Genomic DNA, 16,721 nt, shown 5'->3' with positions numbered 1-16,721 from the left:
GGCGAGCCTCCGTGCCTCTGGGGCCTCGGTTTCCCCATCTGTAAAGCTCAGGGCTGGACCAGAGGGTCAGCTGGAAGTCCCGAGCCCTTCCTGGCCTGACGTCCAAGGGTCCACACAACTGGAAGGCCCGAGCCCTTCCTGGCCTGACGTCCAAGGGTCCACACAACTGGAAGGCCCGAGCCCTTCCTGGCCTGACGTCCAAGCGTCCACAGGGAGATGCGAAAGGGAGGGAGGGCTGCTTCGCAGAGACCTCAGAGCTGCTCCCTCCAGGGCTTTCCCGGCACAAAGTTCCCTCGGCTGCCTCCCACCCACCCCCATCCTTGCCCTCTCCGTGTGAACCCACATTCTTAGAAGTGGCAGGCGCCAGGTTGCTCACTGGCCTGTGACCTCTGCCCGCTCTTAGGCAGCTCATCCTGAGGACTGGCCTCGGGCACGCATTCCAGATGGAACAGGAGGGAGTGGACGCTTCCCACTGGCCATTCCCAGGGCCCCAGAGCCCGAGGGCCTCAGCCCTGTGGGGTCCAAGCCAGGCCCAGTGCGTGGCCACGGTCAGGTCCCAAGCCCAAGGCAGTCTCCAGAGTTTGCCCTGTGGCCTAGAGGGGGTTCCTGGCTGAGAGTCCCAGGAAAGCACTCATCCATGCAGTGGGGACGAGCGTCCCTCTGTGGCTGGCCAGCACCGGGGAGGCTGCGAGGCGGGTAAAGGTGGGAGCAGGTGTCCTCAGCAAGCCGGGCTGTGACACAGAATCCAAGTGTCTTGGTGCCAGTGGAATTCCAAACCGACACAGCCCACAGACCTCAAATAACCGACACAGCCCACAGACCTCAAATAACCGACACAGCCCTCAGACCTCAAATAACCGACACAGCCCACAGACCTCAAGTAACCGACACACCCCACAGACCTCAAATAACCGACACAGCTTGGTGCACTTGACCAGAAAGGGTGGCCAGATTGCAAAATTAGGATGTAATTACTCTTTGCTGAATGGGGAATTAGCCCCCAAGCACCTGTGAAATCATAAAAGTCCTGCTTGTTTCTGGAGTGGCTTCCCTTTGGCTGGCAGTGGGAGCAGAAAATGTGGAAAGTTCAGTCTATTTAGAGGCCCTTCCTCAAAGTGGGCTGGCCAGCAGGATTAGGAGGGAGGTGCTTGTGGCAGGCAGGTGGTCTGGAAGGATTAGGAGGGAGGTGCCCGTGGCGGGCAGGTGGTCTGGAGGGATTAGGAGGGAGGTGCCCATGGCAGGCAGGTTGTCTGGTGGGATTAGGAGGGGAGGTGCCCATGGTGGGCAAGTGGTATGGAGGGATTAAGAGAAGAGGCACCCACGGCGGGCAGGTGGCCAGCGAGATTAGGAGGGGAGGTGCCCATGGCAGGCATGTGGCTTGGCAGGATTAGGAGGGGAGGTGCCCGTGTTGGGCAGGAGGCCCAGCCTACCCAAAACCTCCCCAGTTCAGCCACATTTCCACTTAAAGGATGCAGAAACAACCCTTCAGTGGGCTCTGCTCACATCCGAGCAGGTGCTTGGGGACCGGGGATCACTGAATTATCCAGCAGCACCTGCGTCCAGGGCCCCAGGCAGACATCACTCTGTGGCAAAGAGACTGAGCAGGAAACTAAAGACAAGGAAGGGGAAGTGGCTGAATAGAGGCCAAAACGGAATTCCGGAAAATAACAAATCTGGATTGTGAGATCTGGGTGTAGAGGAAGCAGGCTAATCGTTCAGACACGGGCATCAGGCTGCTGGCCCCTGTTTTGTGTAGAAAGGATCAGCTCAGGGTACATCATATTTGCTCTTATTCTTTTTCTTCCAGTATTTCTTTATATTTCTTACCGAATCTCTCTCTCAGCCTTTCTTTCTTCTTACCCATATAGTTAGAAACGACGGATTCAAGAACATTCCACCCTGTGCAGCCCTGTGTTGCTCTGCAGAAGGGCCAGGCTCCGGGGCCGTGGCAGGGGCCTGGGTCAGTGGCTTTCAACACATTCCCCCCGTCCCTGCCTGATAAGGCTGCTCTGTGTGCAGGGACGCAGGATGTAGCACTACAGCAGCCTGGGCTGTTTGCATGAACCTTGAGACTGATGGCGGCACCTGCCTTCCCGCCGGAGTGTGAGGATCCGTAGCTGTGGCCAGTGGAGCTGGCAGAGCACACAGGAGTGACCCGTCCCAGCAAGAACCCAGAGCTTGAGCCTGAGCGGCCTCCTGGGCAGAAGTGCAGGGCGCACTTTGCTGCGTTTTGCTGCTGGGGGAAGGAGCAGGCTCTGTGTGGGTCCTCCCCACCTGCCGTCTCCCGGGAGAACTTTGGAGTCTCGGTCTCTGCCGGACGCCTTTTCCCTCGCTGACCCTGTGGTGGATCCTTCTATGGAGACAAACCACACCCAGAAACGCCGCCACTGCTGAGTCCTGGGTCCTTCCAGCCCCTCCCTGAGTGTGCAGAGGCTGTGGGGCCTGACACCGCTTGACGGGCAGTGTGCTGCTCACCCACGTGTCAGAACAAATACGAAACTGATTGCTTTCCATCGACACATCCAGCCCAGCTGAGCATGGAGGCAATTTCACACGTATTTGCTACATCCCTGCCGTTTGTCTCTTTCTGGTTTCAACATTTAACCAGGAGGGGCTGGATGCCAAGCCTGGAGAATACGAAGCAGGAGGGACCTTCCTGTCATTGTCATCTAGGGGAGGAGAGGTCAGGGGACAGTTGCTCTGCAATAGTGGGTGGGCACCAGGCAGAGGGTCAGGGGTCTCACCTAAGAGGAAGCTGAGGTGCAGGGAGGAGACTGGAGTGGAGATGGGAGGTGCCCATCCCACTGGAGGGACTGACCCTCAGTGCCCAAAGGGTAGGCGAGGCCAGGAAGGGGCAGATAGGAAGTCTCTGAGCCATAGCTGAGCAGCAATGGGGGGTCTGGGGGGTGGTCGTGGGGGCAGGCAGTCAGGCTTCCAGCTGGGGAGAAAAAGTATCCAGGTGGTGTGGAGGTGGCAGAGCAGCAGGCTGAGAAAAGGGCACGGAGGCCCGCTGGGGTCAGGGCAGTCCACAGAGCAGGAAAAATGAGGTCCAGGGAGTGGGGCTGGGAGAGGAGGAGGGACAGGAGAGGTGGGGAAGACTCCTGGGCCTGGAGGTGTGGCCTCATCTGGGAAAGCAGGTAGAAAGTTTGGCACAATGTCCAGCACCCAGACACGAATGCTGGGACAGCAGTGCCGGCTGCTGAGCTGCAAAGACATTGGGGGCATGGAGCTGGTTCCATGGAGGACGAGAGGTGAGGGGGTGGAGCTGGTTCCATGAAGGACGAGAGGTGAGGGGCTGGAGCTGGTTCCATGGAGGACGAGAGGTGAGGGGGTGGGGCTGCTTCCATGGAGGCTATGAGGGGAGGGGGTGGGGCTGGGGCCATGGAGGACATGAGGGGAAGGGTGGAGCTGGGACCAAATGGAGCTGGTTCCCTTGTGGGACTGAGGGAGGAGTGGAGCTGGGGCCACATGCACACAGTGTTGAGCTGTCTTGGGATATCTGAGGGAGGCAACAGGAGGCTGTGGCAAATGTGTGTGGTGGTCAGGACTGGTGTGCAGACTGCAAATGGTGTTTTTGGGACAGAGTATTGCAACAGAGTCTAGTGTCTAGAATCTTGAGAGTATTGGGAGGTGACAGTGGCCACCATGTTGGTCAAAGGTGAGGGTGCTTGAATCCGAGGAGGCGCCACTGCGAGGGCTTGGGTGGCTGAGCCAGTGCCTCTGTGGGCCTGGGGGGTCCTGTGTCCAAGCTGCTTCCTTCTCCCCGTCTGGCGTCCCTCCCTACTTCCTTCTCCACTGAGTCACCCTAGCCCCACTTAGCAGTGCCAAGAGTCCATGGACTCCTCGGTTGAGGCTGCATCTGTCCTTCCCCTAAAGTCCCTCCTGCAAGGCTGAGGGTGGCACTTCTGTTGGCTGAAGGCTCATGCCAGGTTCTGTGTGGTTTCTCACCCACTGGAGGCCCCAAGGCAGAGCTCTGGGGCCAGGAAACAGACTCACACTCAACCTACAACCACACTTGCACTGAAGCCACCAGCAGGGCAGCAGGCCTTGCACACTCCCAGGTGTGCTCAGAAAGGTCTGTGTGACGTCTGGTCCAGGCCTAACCTTGAGGCACTCCCTGGCCCCTCATGCCCACACCTGCTCCACTCCTCACACGTGGAGAAAGGGAAGAAGGCTGGCCTGGCCAGGGCAGGCCACACAGCAGGATGCGCAGGGTCACCCACTCCCTCCCACCCCTCTGCTGTACCCAAATCACAAGGAAGAAATGAAACAATGTTTTCATCATTGTAATGAAGATCTCCTTACAGAGACAAGCTCCCCAAAGCTATGCTGCTTTGATCGAGCGGGGATTCCCTTCATTCAGCTTGACACTAACAGTTGCAGCACAATTTTAGGGTGTTTTTTTCCCTGACTATCTAGACATCTGTGAGAATTAAACAGCATACTTTTAAACAACCAGTGGGCCAGAGAAGAAATCACCAGGAAAAGTAGAAGTGACACTGTGGAGATAAGTGAAACAAAATACCCCACAAGATAACTCAGGGATGCAGGAAAAGCAGCACACAGAGGAAAATTCATAGCCATGAACATCCACATAAGAAAAAGAAGCTCAAGTCAACCATCTGATTTTACACCATAAGAAACCTGACAAGAGAAGAGCAAGCTAAATCCAACGCTAATGGAAAAAAGGAAGTAATAAAGATCAGAGTGGAGATAAATAACATAGACAACAGAAAAAATGAAGACCATCAATGAAACTCAAACTAACTCTTTAAACAGATCAAGAAAATTGGCAAACCTTTAGCTAGACTGACAAGTAAGAAAAAGAGAGAATCACATTGTATTGGAAGTTGTAGCCAGCACAATTAGGCAAGAAAAAAATATAAAGCCCTCCAGACTGTAAGAGAAGAAGTAGAACTATCCCTGTGTACAGATGACGTGATAATTATATATACAGGAAATACTAAAGAATTAACAAAACACTAACTAGAGCCAATAAAGGAACTCAGCAAAGCTGTAGGACACAAGGTTGGCACACAGAAATCAGTTGTGTTTTGTTCACAAGCAAATGAACAATCCAAAAAGAAAATTAAGAAAAGAATCCCATTTATAATAACATCAAGAGAATAAAATCCTTGGGAGAAAATTCAGCCAAGGAGGTGCAAGATGTGTGCACTGGAAATTTCTTCCGCAAAGCTTTGCTGGAAGAAATTACAGAGTTAAACAAAAGGAAACACGTTCTGTGCTCACGGTTGGAAGACGTAGTGCTTCTTAACACGGCCTTCAGATGTAGCTGTGACTCCAGTGATGCTCAGAGCTGGCGTGGCCCCGATAAACACTGCCCAGGAGCCCGTGATAGCCACTCTGAGCCGCGGGGGTGAGACTGTGTGCAGAGACATGACCTGCCACGTTATCTGAGTGTCTTTGGCCTTGACGGCCTTCCCCCAGGAAGCGTGCTGCACATTCTGTGGGACGTCCATCCAGTCGCCCAGGCCTCACCTCAACAGGATCTGGGATAGGTGTCTGCCACGGTGCCCCCGATGTGGGGAAGCCAGCATCTGGTGGCTGGTGCCCTTCCTGGGGGCTCTCCAGTCCCCTGTGCCCTGAGGCCAGGCTGTGCCCATCCTGTGCACCCTCCTTGGCCCAGAGCCGCTGTGCTAGGGACGCCCACAGGGATCCGTGTGGGTGGATGGAGATGACCAGATCCTGGCATGGCAGGAGCTGAGGAGAGCAGAGGGACCCATCCTGGTGGGGCTGCTGGGCAGGGGCCCAGGCAGGGCCACAGCTCGGGCCTGGAAAAGGGTCTCCAAAGGTTCCTAGGAGCTGGGGCCTGCGTGTGACTCATTCAGTTGGCAGGGGCCTCACCGGCTGCGATGCTGCTGGAATTTGGAGAAAACACTGTGTGAATGGAGGGGAGCGATGGGCCTGGGACCAAAGCAGGGAAGCTGCAGCCAGCAAGGGCTCCAGCGCCCCCCAAATCCAAGGCACCCCCCTTGGGTTCCAGTCCTGCCGCCCTCGCCCTGGTGTGGGCTTCAGACCACACACCCGTCAGGCCACTGCCCCTCCGCAGGCCCAGGGCGGTTCTGAGGGCCTGACTGTGCAGTGCCTCCTAACTGGGGTGGCAGAGGGTGCCCCCAAATCTCTCCACACAGGCCCACATTCGTGGGGGGCTCATCCTGGGACCAAGGGGAGATGAGATCAGGTGAATCCCCATCTAGAAAGTGGCAGAATCCCGCGCAGAGCCCAGGCTTGTGTTGTCATAGTAACAAGGGCCACACCCCTGCGTGAGGGGAGAGGTGGACGGTGGCTGTGACCTTGGTCATGGGGCCCCTGCTGTGCCACAGAAGCTTCTGGCTTCTCGCTGCTGGGCCTCCCTGGACTGGCCCCTCCACTCCTTGACCTCACCCTGACCAGAGGGCAGGTTCCTGCCCACGGAGTCCAACCCCTGCAGAGTTGGGGGTCTTGGGGGGTGTCCGCCCCCTCTGCCAACCAGGCTGTCTTGTGGAGAGGGAAGGTCCCACGCAGAGGTGGGGCATCCCCCATGCTCACACAGAGAGGGCCTCAGGCGTGTGAAATGCTCACGGACACCAGTGTGGCAACATTTGACGTGGCTGTATCTTCCCTGGACTTTGAAGGTTTGGTTTCCACGAAGTCAAGCAGAGGCGGCCGCTGCACGTGGCAAACCCTGGCTGTGGGCCTTCAGGATGGCGAGGGCTTTCTCAAAACGTCGGCAGCTCCAGGAGCGTCCTCTGAGTTCACACAGCCGCTTCTCGGGGACGGCCGTTTTCTCGTTACTTCTTGTTAACACTTGCAGAGCTGGGCCGGCGGTGGGCGGGCGGTACACACGGCTCCTTCGTGCGCAGCAGCTGAGACTCGGCCCCTGTCGGTGTGAGTGGGAGCCGGCGGTGCCGCCCCGTCCCGGCGGGTGAGTGGGAGCCGGCGGTGCCGCCCCGTCCCGGCGGGTGAGTGGGAGCCGGCGGTGCCGCCCCGTCCCGGCGGGTGAGTGGGAGCCGGCGGTGCCGCCCCGTCCCGGCGGGTGAGTGGGAGCCGGCGGTGCCGCCCCGTCCCGGCGGGTGAGTGGGAGCCGGCGGTGCCGCCCCGTCCCGGCGGGTGAGTGGGAGCCGGCGGTGCCGCCCCGTCCCGGCGGGTGAGTGGGAGCCGGCGGTGCCGCCCCGTCCCGGCGGGTGAGTGGGAGCCGGCGGTGCCGCCCCGTCCCGGCGGGTGAGTGGGAGCCGGCGGTGCCGCCCCGTCCCGGCGGGTGAGTGGGAGCCGGCGGTGCCGCCCCGTCCCGGCGGGTGAGTGGGAGCCGGCGGTGCCGCCCCGTCCCGGCGGGTGAGTGGGAGCCGGCGGTGCCGCCCCGTCCCGGCGGGTGAGTGGGAGCCGGCGGTGCCGCCCCGTCCCGGCGGGTGAGTGGGAGCCGGCGGTGCCGCCCCGTCCCGGCGGGGGTCAGGCAGGGAGTGGTGTGGGTCTTCTTTCAGAGGGCAGGATGGGAACAGCCAGAGAGGGTGTGGGCAACATGCTGCCTGGAGAGGTGTCCACACCCTTCCCTCCCAGACTGCAAGATTCTTGGAACTCAGGAACCAAATTTCTGTTGGCGGTGATAATGTGTAGGCCAGGGAATGGGGCTGGGGAGGCAGGGCCGCTGGGAAGAGCCTCTCTGATGAGGAGGTTTCCTGGTGGAGGAGGGGGAGGTGAGAAGAGGCTCTGGGCCAGGGCCTGCAGGGCTGATCGTGAGCCCCTCTGGGGTGTGGGGAGAAAGGCTCCGCTCCAGCCTGCTGGTCTCCCTGAGGAGGTGACGCCCAGTCTCCCAGCACAGTCTCCCAGCAGCCCCAGGCCTGGCCATGGAGAGGGCAGGCCCTCAGCGAAGTCCAAGCTAACACTGCCCACCACTCCCGAGTCTGCACCTGCCTCAGGGGTGCACAGGCCGAGCCCTAACCAGGCACCTGGGGAGCGGCTGGGGAGACAGAGTGACCAGGCAGGCCAGTAACCAAGGAACACAGCTGGAACACGGCACCATGTGGACTCCCCCTGCCACAATGTCAAGACCTTTCTGTACAGAGGAAGGGGGCCCAGAGGGCAGGGGGTGGAGGATGGGGGTCTCCAGGCAGCCCCAGGAGGAACAGCAGTCGCCTCAGCGCCGTGGCCGCAAGCAGGGCCTTGCCGTCGCTGGGCCCGCCGGTCAGTGCCGAACCCCGGGCCCGCTGGCCCCCCAGCACCTGGACAGACGCACGGCTCTGTGGTGCGCACTGGCAGACGGCGGACAGAAGAGTGCCGGGGTGCTCCACGGCTGCCAGCCTGGTCTTCAAAACCAGGCAGCTCTTCCATCAATTACAGATGAGGAAATGCATTTTGAGAGTGATTTATAAACCCAGGGGACTTGGGGCCTCCCTGGCAGGAGAGGCAAGATAATGAAACCCTACCTCCCCAGCCCCCACCAGCGGCAGAAGCACCACCCAGCCCTGGTTGCTAAGTGGCAACGTGTCTGCGTGGATCTGAAAATCAAACAGCGTCAGAAAATGCTCCGGGTGGAAGGTGAGCCCTGTTTACCGAGACAACACAGGACGTGGCTGTATCTGCCTTGAAATGAATTCTTCAGACGGTTTTGGATGGGACAGTGCCAGACAGCCCTTCCGAGGAAGCAGGTGTCCCTGCACCAGCAGGAACCACATCTCACACGCAACTGGACGAATGTCCTCCAAGACCCCCGGGGACCACCGGCCTCAGAGCAGCCTCTGGCAGGGGTGCCTCACACAGGGCGCTGCTCCGGGCAAACCAAAGGTGCCCAAGGCAGGCTTTCAGGGAGCCTCAGGGAACCCCAGAGGATGGGCCAGGTAGGCACCCAAGGCCTCGAGGCCACACTCTGAGCCTGGCTGTTGCCGACTGAGTGTTTGGAATTCAGTCTCAGTTCAGAAAAGGAAACACCAAAGGCGCTGGAACTCCTTGGCGAGCTCCGCGGCCCCGTCACGGCTGCGGCCAGACCCCTGTCTAAAGCAGCTGTCCGGGCTCCCTGACCCGGCTTTTTCCTGCTGGTGCAGAGGAGCTTCTGCCACCGCCCAGACGTGGACGCCTGGGTTTCCCTGGCTCTGGACTGAGGGAGGGAGGGAGAGAGGGAGGTCTGCGCCCATGCCATCATGGGCTGTTTCCATCCCCAGGCAGGCCCATGGTTCCCACCAAGGCCACAGTGAATTCCCGGCCTGGGGATGGATGGGGACCAAGAGCTGGTGTAGGCCGCGGGTGGGGGCAAGTGTCCCATCCCAGCACCCGGGCCTCACACAGCAGAGATGGGGAGGTGCTGGGAACTGGGGGACCACACCTGCCTCCTGGTCCGAAAGGCCCAGGCCAGGGCCACCTTGAAATGAGTGCCTGAGCATGTGAGGTTTTCCCCCACCAACAGTCAGCTGCCTGATGTTACGGAGACCATGAAGCCGAAGCCAAAACCACCCAGAGCCCATTTCCCCGGCGTGGCTGCCCTGCGGGGCACAGAGGGTCTCGTGCCAGCGATTCTGCAGCACAGGAGGCTCGTCCAGCCCCAGCACATGCCAGCCCCAGACCAGCTGGGCTCCAGCCGCAGACGTGGAGGGCAGGGCACCGCCTGCCTCAGACCCCACCCGGGACCCTCCACCCTCTGGGCCCCCTCCGCCTCACCCCCAGGGACCGTCACCCCTCCCCTCCAGCACACTGCCCCACACCCAGCTCCTTCGCCTGCTCTCCACCCTCCCTGGGAACACTGACCCTCCCCCACGGACCGGATCGTCCTCAGGCCTTGGTGGCCTGGCGAGGTTTGCCAAGACCCAGAAGGCGAGCCCAGAAGGCGCATGCAGTGTCCAGGGCCCAGGTGGCAGGGCCTCGCGCCCATGTGCACTCAGTACCTGAGCAGGGGCTGCCTGGGGTACGGCGGCTGGTCTGCGTCCAGGCACAGAGGGGCCTTCTTGGTCACCTGCTTGTAGATGTTCCTGGCGGTCACTCCTATCCACAGCATGGTGGACAGCGTGGAATAGTGCAGCACGATGCCCACCTGTGGGGGAGCAGCGGTCAGCCAGGCCCTCGGTGGGCACCCACCCCCCAAAGCCCAGCAGCCCCGGCCCGGGCTTGCGGCTTCAAGAATGAGAGCAGCAGGCAGCCAGGAGCGTCTGTATCCCAGGGCAGACGGCGGCCACCCCACAGCCGCCCGGGAGTCACAGGGAGACGCTGAGCTGCAGAGACCCTTGAATGGCTCGACTTTGCTCCCCTTCCGCACAGAGACGGGAGCAGGGAGTCTGTGGGGACCAATGGTTCTGTGCACTCACACGCCCCTGCATGCACAACCCACTGTGGTCCCTGTGGCCCAGGCACGGGACCCTGTGAGCTGCAGACCAACGTCCCCTGAGCTCAGACCTGGACAGGTGTCCACCAAGGGAGAGGAGGTGAAGTCCTCCAGGGGGTCATGCCAGGATGCTTTTACTGTGAATAGGATGAGCCCCCCAAGGGGACGCATTCGTGTGACCCTGCAGGTCGCCTTTCCTCATTGCTATGGAGATTTCCTGCGTTAGTTGATTACCAGGGCCACACTGCTACCTTTGGAGTAATAACCTGACATTTTGAAATGACAGGTAAAATACTGCTATAATTGGAAAGGACATAAATGTTTAAGGAATATAGAGATTCGCCGCATAAAGCTAACGTCACACCATTATAATGATTTATCAAATCCAGAGCTCCATTTTCACTTCTGAGGAGGCTCTGCAATAATTGATGAGAATGCTGTGGGGTGGGCTGGAAAGACCGGACGGCCGCGTTTGCAGTTTCAGATGAGCTCCCTGCGTGCCGCTGGCGGCAGGAGACACAGCAGGCCCCGGGGGCGCCACCCTTTCTCCTGGCCTGGCGAGTCCCATCCCCGTGCCCAGGCCTCGTGCAGCCTGGTGGAGACAGGGAGGCCTGGAAACCGGGGCACCATGTGGAGGAGCGGGGCAGAGGCCCCGCAGCTGGGCCTCGGGTTCTTTCTTTCAAGGAAGCAGCCGCGGGGCTGTCATTGTCACTGCCTGGGGCGCTGAGGAGGATGGCAGAGCCGGCCCTGCCCCTTGTCTGTCTGGGCTGAGCCTCACCCAGGCCGTGTGCATTTGGGGATCACGAGAAGGTATAAGCGGCAGAGCTCGGAGTCCCAGACACTGACTTCAGGCTGGACAGGTGGGGAGGCTGCAGGGAAGCCATCGGCGTCCAACAGTGCTCCACGGCCGGCCTACCCCGCCAGACCCAGGGCCAGCGCCTGTCTCTGTTGACGATGTCACTCAGCCTGCGAACGGGCTTGTGGCCATCTCTCTGTCGCCATAGCAACCGTCCGTCCTCTCCAGCCATCCAGAGCCTGGGACCAGGCTTCACTCAGTGCTGGGCTGTGGCCCTGGTGGGCGGGGCAGGCGGGCAGGAAGGTGGGTGTGACAAGCGTGAGGCGGGCGGGGGGGCAGGCGGACCGGGGACCACTGGCCCACGTGTGGGCAGGTCGGGCTCCAAGTCTAGTTTTTACTAGACCCCCAGGTCTTCTTCCTCCAGCCGGTGGTGGCTGAATTTTCCTCCTTACCCAGAGGCTGCGAATGTGGAACCGGCCTGGCCTCAGTGTTAGATCAGTGAGAAAGCTTCTGTTCACGTGGCAGAGCACAGGGGAAGACAGTGCATTGGGGGCTCGGAGAACGTTGCCTTGTGAGCTTCCCGAGTGGTTCTGGGACTGCAGCCACTGCGGCCCCTGCCTCCGCTTCCCCAACCTGGCGTCACGCGTCCGGCAGGCATCTCCCACTCCCGGCTGCTCCCACGGTTCGTCTTCCACACTTGCTTCCTGTCCTGGAATGCGGCTCCACAGTGAGCCATGTGGGCTTGTCTCTGGCAGTGCCCTAGTGCCCAGAGCATGGCCTGGCACCTCATAGGCCCTCAGCACGTTTGCTGAGTGAGCGAGTGAGTGGACCGTGCTCCCTGGGAGATCAGGATGGCATCTGGAGACAGGCCACAGTCTTTTCCGCTGATTTCCTCCTGAGGACTGCAGCCTTACCAAGATGTCCTCCAAGACTGCAACCCTCCAGAACCTTCCAGACCTGCCCGCCGCAGCCCCAACACCCCAGCATCCGCCCCAAGCTGTCGCCACAGGCTCGGGCCCCGGGAGCTCCATCCAGGCAGGCGGTGGCAGGTGCTCCCGAAGGCGTGGGCAGGGTTTGCCGAGGGCCCTTGGCTGGTGGTGGTGGGGGGCCACCTGCGGATCCAGCAGGCTCTGTCTGTGTGTGGCGTGCTTGGTGGCGAAGTGCAGACGTGACGGTGATGGCCTCTCGCAGGCACTTACAGGCGGGACATCAGTGGCGTTTCCCAGGCACTTGCTGTGGTTGTTTCCAGCGTATCAGAGGAACGATTAAGGAGGCAGGAGGTGCATCCGACCTCAGCCACCTTCAGGTGCGTGCCAGCGACCCCTCCGCCTGGGGCCATGCTGGGCTCGGCCTCGGGGCAGGCTGGCATGATGTGCGGTCACACAGACAGGGCATCTCCTCTGCGTGCCGGACGCCAGGGCCCTGTGTTTGTGAGAGCGCCTGCCCAGCCCGTCCCGGCCTGGCACATGGAAGTGTGGTGCTGGGAAGGAAGGAAGCCCGTGGCCGCTGCAGGCAGGTACGGGAGCCTAGGGGGAGTCGGGGGGGTTCTGTGCACTCTGCCCGGATTCTCCCCAGACACCCCTGTGGAGCAGCCCCTGTGGGAGTCTCGACCACTGCTGTCTGCAGGTGCACGTCAGTGCCAGGTACTACAGGAGGGTCCTAGAAACCACAGGGCAGATCCCTGGCAAGTTGCCCTGCTGTCCATGGCAACCCCCTGGCTGTGTCTGGGCCCTGGAGGTGACTGTACGGGGCTGTGTGGCTGCTGAAGTGGGGTGGCCACCGGGACTGGGCTGGGTGCGCAGGGAGGAGCCGCCCCAGAGCTGTGGCTACAGAGGCTCCGGGCAGGTCCTCTCCTTGGCCATGAGCCACAGCCCAAAGTGGATGAGGACGGGGCTTAGTGTTGATGTGAGGGTCTCTACAATGAGCTCTGCCAGGAACTGAGTGTGAGGTACACGTCCCCCCTTTTAAACCAAGGTCAGGCTGGGCCCCTAGAAGTGAGGAGCCCTCCTGTGTGCTTCAAGTCTCCAGCTCTCCCTGCGACGGGGGAGGAGGGTTTCCCGAGTGACATTTCTGTTTGGCTTCCAGGGGTCTGTGTAGAGGATGCACTTGCCCTCCTGGGGACTCAGGCAGCGGCACCTGCAGGTTCCTCCCTTGACCGGAGCGTGTGTCCCTCCTCGAGCTGCCCCACCACTTTCTCTGGGAGGGGCAGGCTGTGTCCCTGCTCCCAGGGAGTGCGCCCTTTGGGGACGGTAAATGTTAGCGCAGGCCTGGAGGGGGCCGCGTGGTGGACTCAACCCTGGGGTCAAACGTGGGGCACACGGGCCTCGCACGGCGTGAAGCGAAGACGCCGACACACCGGGGCCCAACCCCTTCCCGGGAAATAGCTGAGCCAATGCTGGAATATTATTCAGTAAACAAGACAATGCTCCACACTTCCCTCTGGTAGGAGCCAGCGAAGGCGCCCCGGCACTCACCGCCTGGCACAGGATGGGGTACTTGGTGCGGTTGATGCCGCCGGCAAACACCGTGAAGGTCAGGGCCGCGTGGAAGCAGAAGTTCAGGAGCGTGTGCCGGCCCCGGCGACTGATGCGGATGGCGCTGTGGGGCAGGAAGGAGGTTTCATGTGAGCAGCGGCTCTGCACAGGGAGGTTTGGAAGGGCCCCCCTGGTGTGTAGGCTCTGTCCCCTGCACGGGGAGGCGTGGAAGGGGCCCCCTGGGGCGCAGGCTCTGTCCCTGGGAAGTCCAGGCTCTCTGTGGAGTCAGGGGCAGCTGTCTGAGGACCCGGTCAGGGGAGAGCAGACAGGCCGTCTGAGTCTGCCCTGAGTGGTGGCCACTGGAAAATTCTGCCTTACGTCACCCTGGCACACTGAGGCTGAAAGGGGTTTGCAGAAGCTTGAGCAACCTGATCTCTTGGTGGATGAAGACATTGAGGCCCTGAGACTCCAGGACTCGGCCACACACTGTCTCAGAGACAGAGGCCGCGGGCGTCCCTCGGAGCAGGCGTCAGGCACATCAGGACAAGACTGTGATTAGACTGGCTCAGCATGACCTCGGCCATAGCCTGGGGCTGAGCCCGCCGTGCCCGCCTGTGGCTGTGACCCTCTCCATGACCACCACCATGTCTGGGGCCCGACTCATCCAGGCTGTGGCCAGCACAGGTACGGCTGCACGGCGGCCACTGTGACTCTAGCCATGGCCTCGCCTCAGCCTGTCCCTGTAATCACAGCCACTCTGGTCTAAATGTATTTTATCCCACCCGACAGTTGGTAGGACGGCACTAACCACCAAGCTGATGGTATTCGGAAGCGGGGGCCTCTGGGCAGAGCCGTTGTGATGGGATCAAGGACCTCGAGAAAGAGGCCCCGAGAGGGCTTCACCCCCCACAGGCAGGGACACAGGCAGGGACACAGGCAGTGGGCGCCGTCCGTGAGCCTGGAGCCGGCCTTCTCCAGACTCTCCAGACACAGCGTCACGGGTGCCTTGATCTGGGACCTTGGCCTCCAGAACTGAGAAGTCAAGTTTCTACCATCAATGAACCATCAAGGCCCCCGTGTTCTGCCACAGCAGAGATGACAGTTTCGGACCTGCCCAAGCCTCTTCCTGTGATCACAGCCTTGTGTGCGCCCAAGTCTCCGATGAGACTGTGGCCCTGGGCGCATCCAAGCTCTGTCCGTGACCAAGGCGACCTTAGCCTCAGACATACCTGAACCCCTGCCCATGGCTGGCTGTGGACATGCCCACCCTGACTGCGGCTGGACCCCTTCATATTCTCGGTGCCTCTCCCAGGCTCTGCCGGCCATAGTGACCACCCAGGGGGACCTGAGTTTCTCAGGGCTGCACCCACTTCTGGAAGAACTTATTTCACCCAGTTAAGGACACAGGGGATGCCGTCAAGAAGACCCTGACGGAGGCCTGAGTGGACGGGCGTGACTCCCCCGAGCTCCAGCCACCCTTCGGCTGTGTGGTGGGCACCAGGCTGCCGAGCAAGTCTGAGCTGGCTGGAGACCTGAGTTGTACCTTCAGGGACTTCTTGCTACATGAGGGGGCAGCGACATTGCCCTTCAGGGACTTGCCTTTGAAGGTAAGAACAGGTTTCTCGGGCATAGTGGGCGCCCTTGCCCATGCCAGGCTTACCTCTGGTGCACGATGTAGGTGATGACGGAGGCCAGGAGGCAGAGCAGCATGACCGCCGTGCACGCGTACACCACGGGGTGCAGGAACTCCCCTGGGTAGCGGGGCAGGGAGAGCACTGTCTTCAGATCCTGAGGAGAAAGCAAAGCAGATGTGCGTGACTGACCTGGAGGGGTCTGTGGGTGGTGCTGTCCCCTGGGCATCCCCTTGGGGCTCGGCTTCCCCTGCAGCCACTCCAGGCATTTTCGTGTGGGGTCTCAGGGAAAGGGGCTGCCTGGGGCAGGACGGTCAGGCTTCGTCTGTAGATTCTCAGGGAGTGCACGGGAGGGGCCTCATGTGGCCACCAAGCGACGTCTGTCCTCACTTTCCAGCGGCTCTGCTGGCCAAAGGCATCCTTGTGTGGCTCTGAGGCCAGGTCCTGAGACGGTGTTTCGGCCGACTGATGCCTGCCTCTAGCCTCCTCTCTTCTCATCGCCTGGGGGTGGCTGGGTGGGTCTGGATGGGCCTTAAGAGAGGCAGGGAAACCCATGGGATGGCCCCCAGCCGCACTGGGAGCCCCACACTCATTGAAACCCTGCTTGTCAACATCTCCCGGGAGGATCCTGTAGGAGCTTCTGTGAGATGCAGAAAGAGTGGAGGCTGTTGGGCACCAACTCCACCTGCTTCACTGCCCAAGAAGAGGGTTCAGGGTCAGAGTTCAAAGGGGAATGTGTGTTCTCTGTGGCAGAGTAGACTGGGGGAAAATCGCCCCGGCTGGAAAGGCTTGGAGCTGATGGGGTTTCATCTTTCCTTCATCAGGTGAGCGAGGTGAGCTCACCAGGGAATCACAGAGGCGTGTGCAGGCCGGGACGGGGGCCTCGGGGCACCAGAGTCCAGAAACACACGTGTACAGGCACGGGACAGGGGCTTCGGGGCACCAGAGTCCAGAAACACACGTGTACAGGCCCGGGACGGGGGCCTCGGGGCACCAGAGTCCAGAAACACGCGTGTACAGGCCCGGGACGGGGGCCTTGGGGCACCAGAGTCCAGAAACACGCGTGTACAGGCCCGGGACGGGGGCCTTGGGGCACCAGCCTGCACTCAGCTCTGTCTCAGGCTTCCAGCCTCCAGACTGTGGGAAACACGTCTGCCTCAGGGCCCCAGGGTGTGGTGTTTCGTTGTGAACGTCAGGCAGGCGAGTGTGCCCCGCGGAGTGGGTGCCATGTTCCTGTAACAACCCTGTGGGTGGGTGCCAGCAGGGGTGAGGGCTGCAGCCACCTGGCCCCTCCCCAGCCCCCTGGTGATCGCTGCACCTGTGCCAGGCTCTGGCAGCTCTGACCATGTCGTGGGTGCTGCCCTGGGCATCGGGGCAGGAGGAGGCAGCCGGCTGGGCCTCTGGGATGGCCCCAGCTGAGTGAGGCGGGAAGTGGAGAGGGACCCTCCTGTGCCTGAAGGGCCATGGGTGGAGGTAGTGTCACCTGTGTCAGGACCCAGGCAGCCAGTGGCCCGAGA

General features: G+C 61.0%; 1 protein-coding gene across 1 annotated transcript in view; it reads right to left on the bottom strand.

Annotated features, from left to right (window-relative positions):
• ADGRA1 (adhesion G protein-coupled receptor A1) overlaps nucleotides 1-16,721 on the bottom strand; it is a 37,651-nt gene that overhangs the window by 18,583 nt on the left and 2,347 nt on the right. Inside the window, 4 exon segments of the mRNA XM_074003120.1 lie at nucleotides 9,870-10,015; nucleotides 13,574-13,697; nucleotides 15,234-15,361; nucleotides 16,688-16,719. Of these exon segments, the coding sequence (XP_073859221.1) occupies nucleotides 9,870-10,015; nucleotides 13,574-13,697; nucleotides 15,234-15,361; nucleotides 16,688-16,719 (430 nt within the window).

Source organism: Macaca fascicularis, chromosome 9 (genome assembly GCF_037993035.2).
Source record: "Macaca fascicularis isolate 582-1 chromosome 9, T2T-MFA8v1.1".
NCBI lineage: Eukaryota > Metazoa > Chordata > Mammalia > Primates > Cercopithecidae > Macaca > Macaca fascicularis.
The sequence above is the reverse complement of the archived record's forward strand: the minus strand, read 5'-3'. Positions and strand labels throughout refer to the sequence as shown.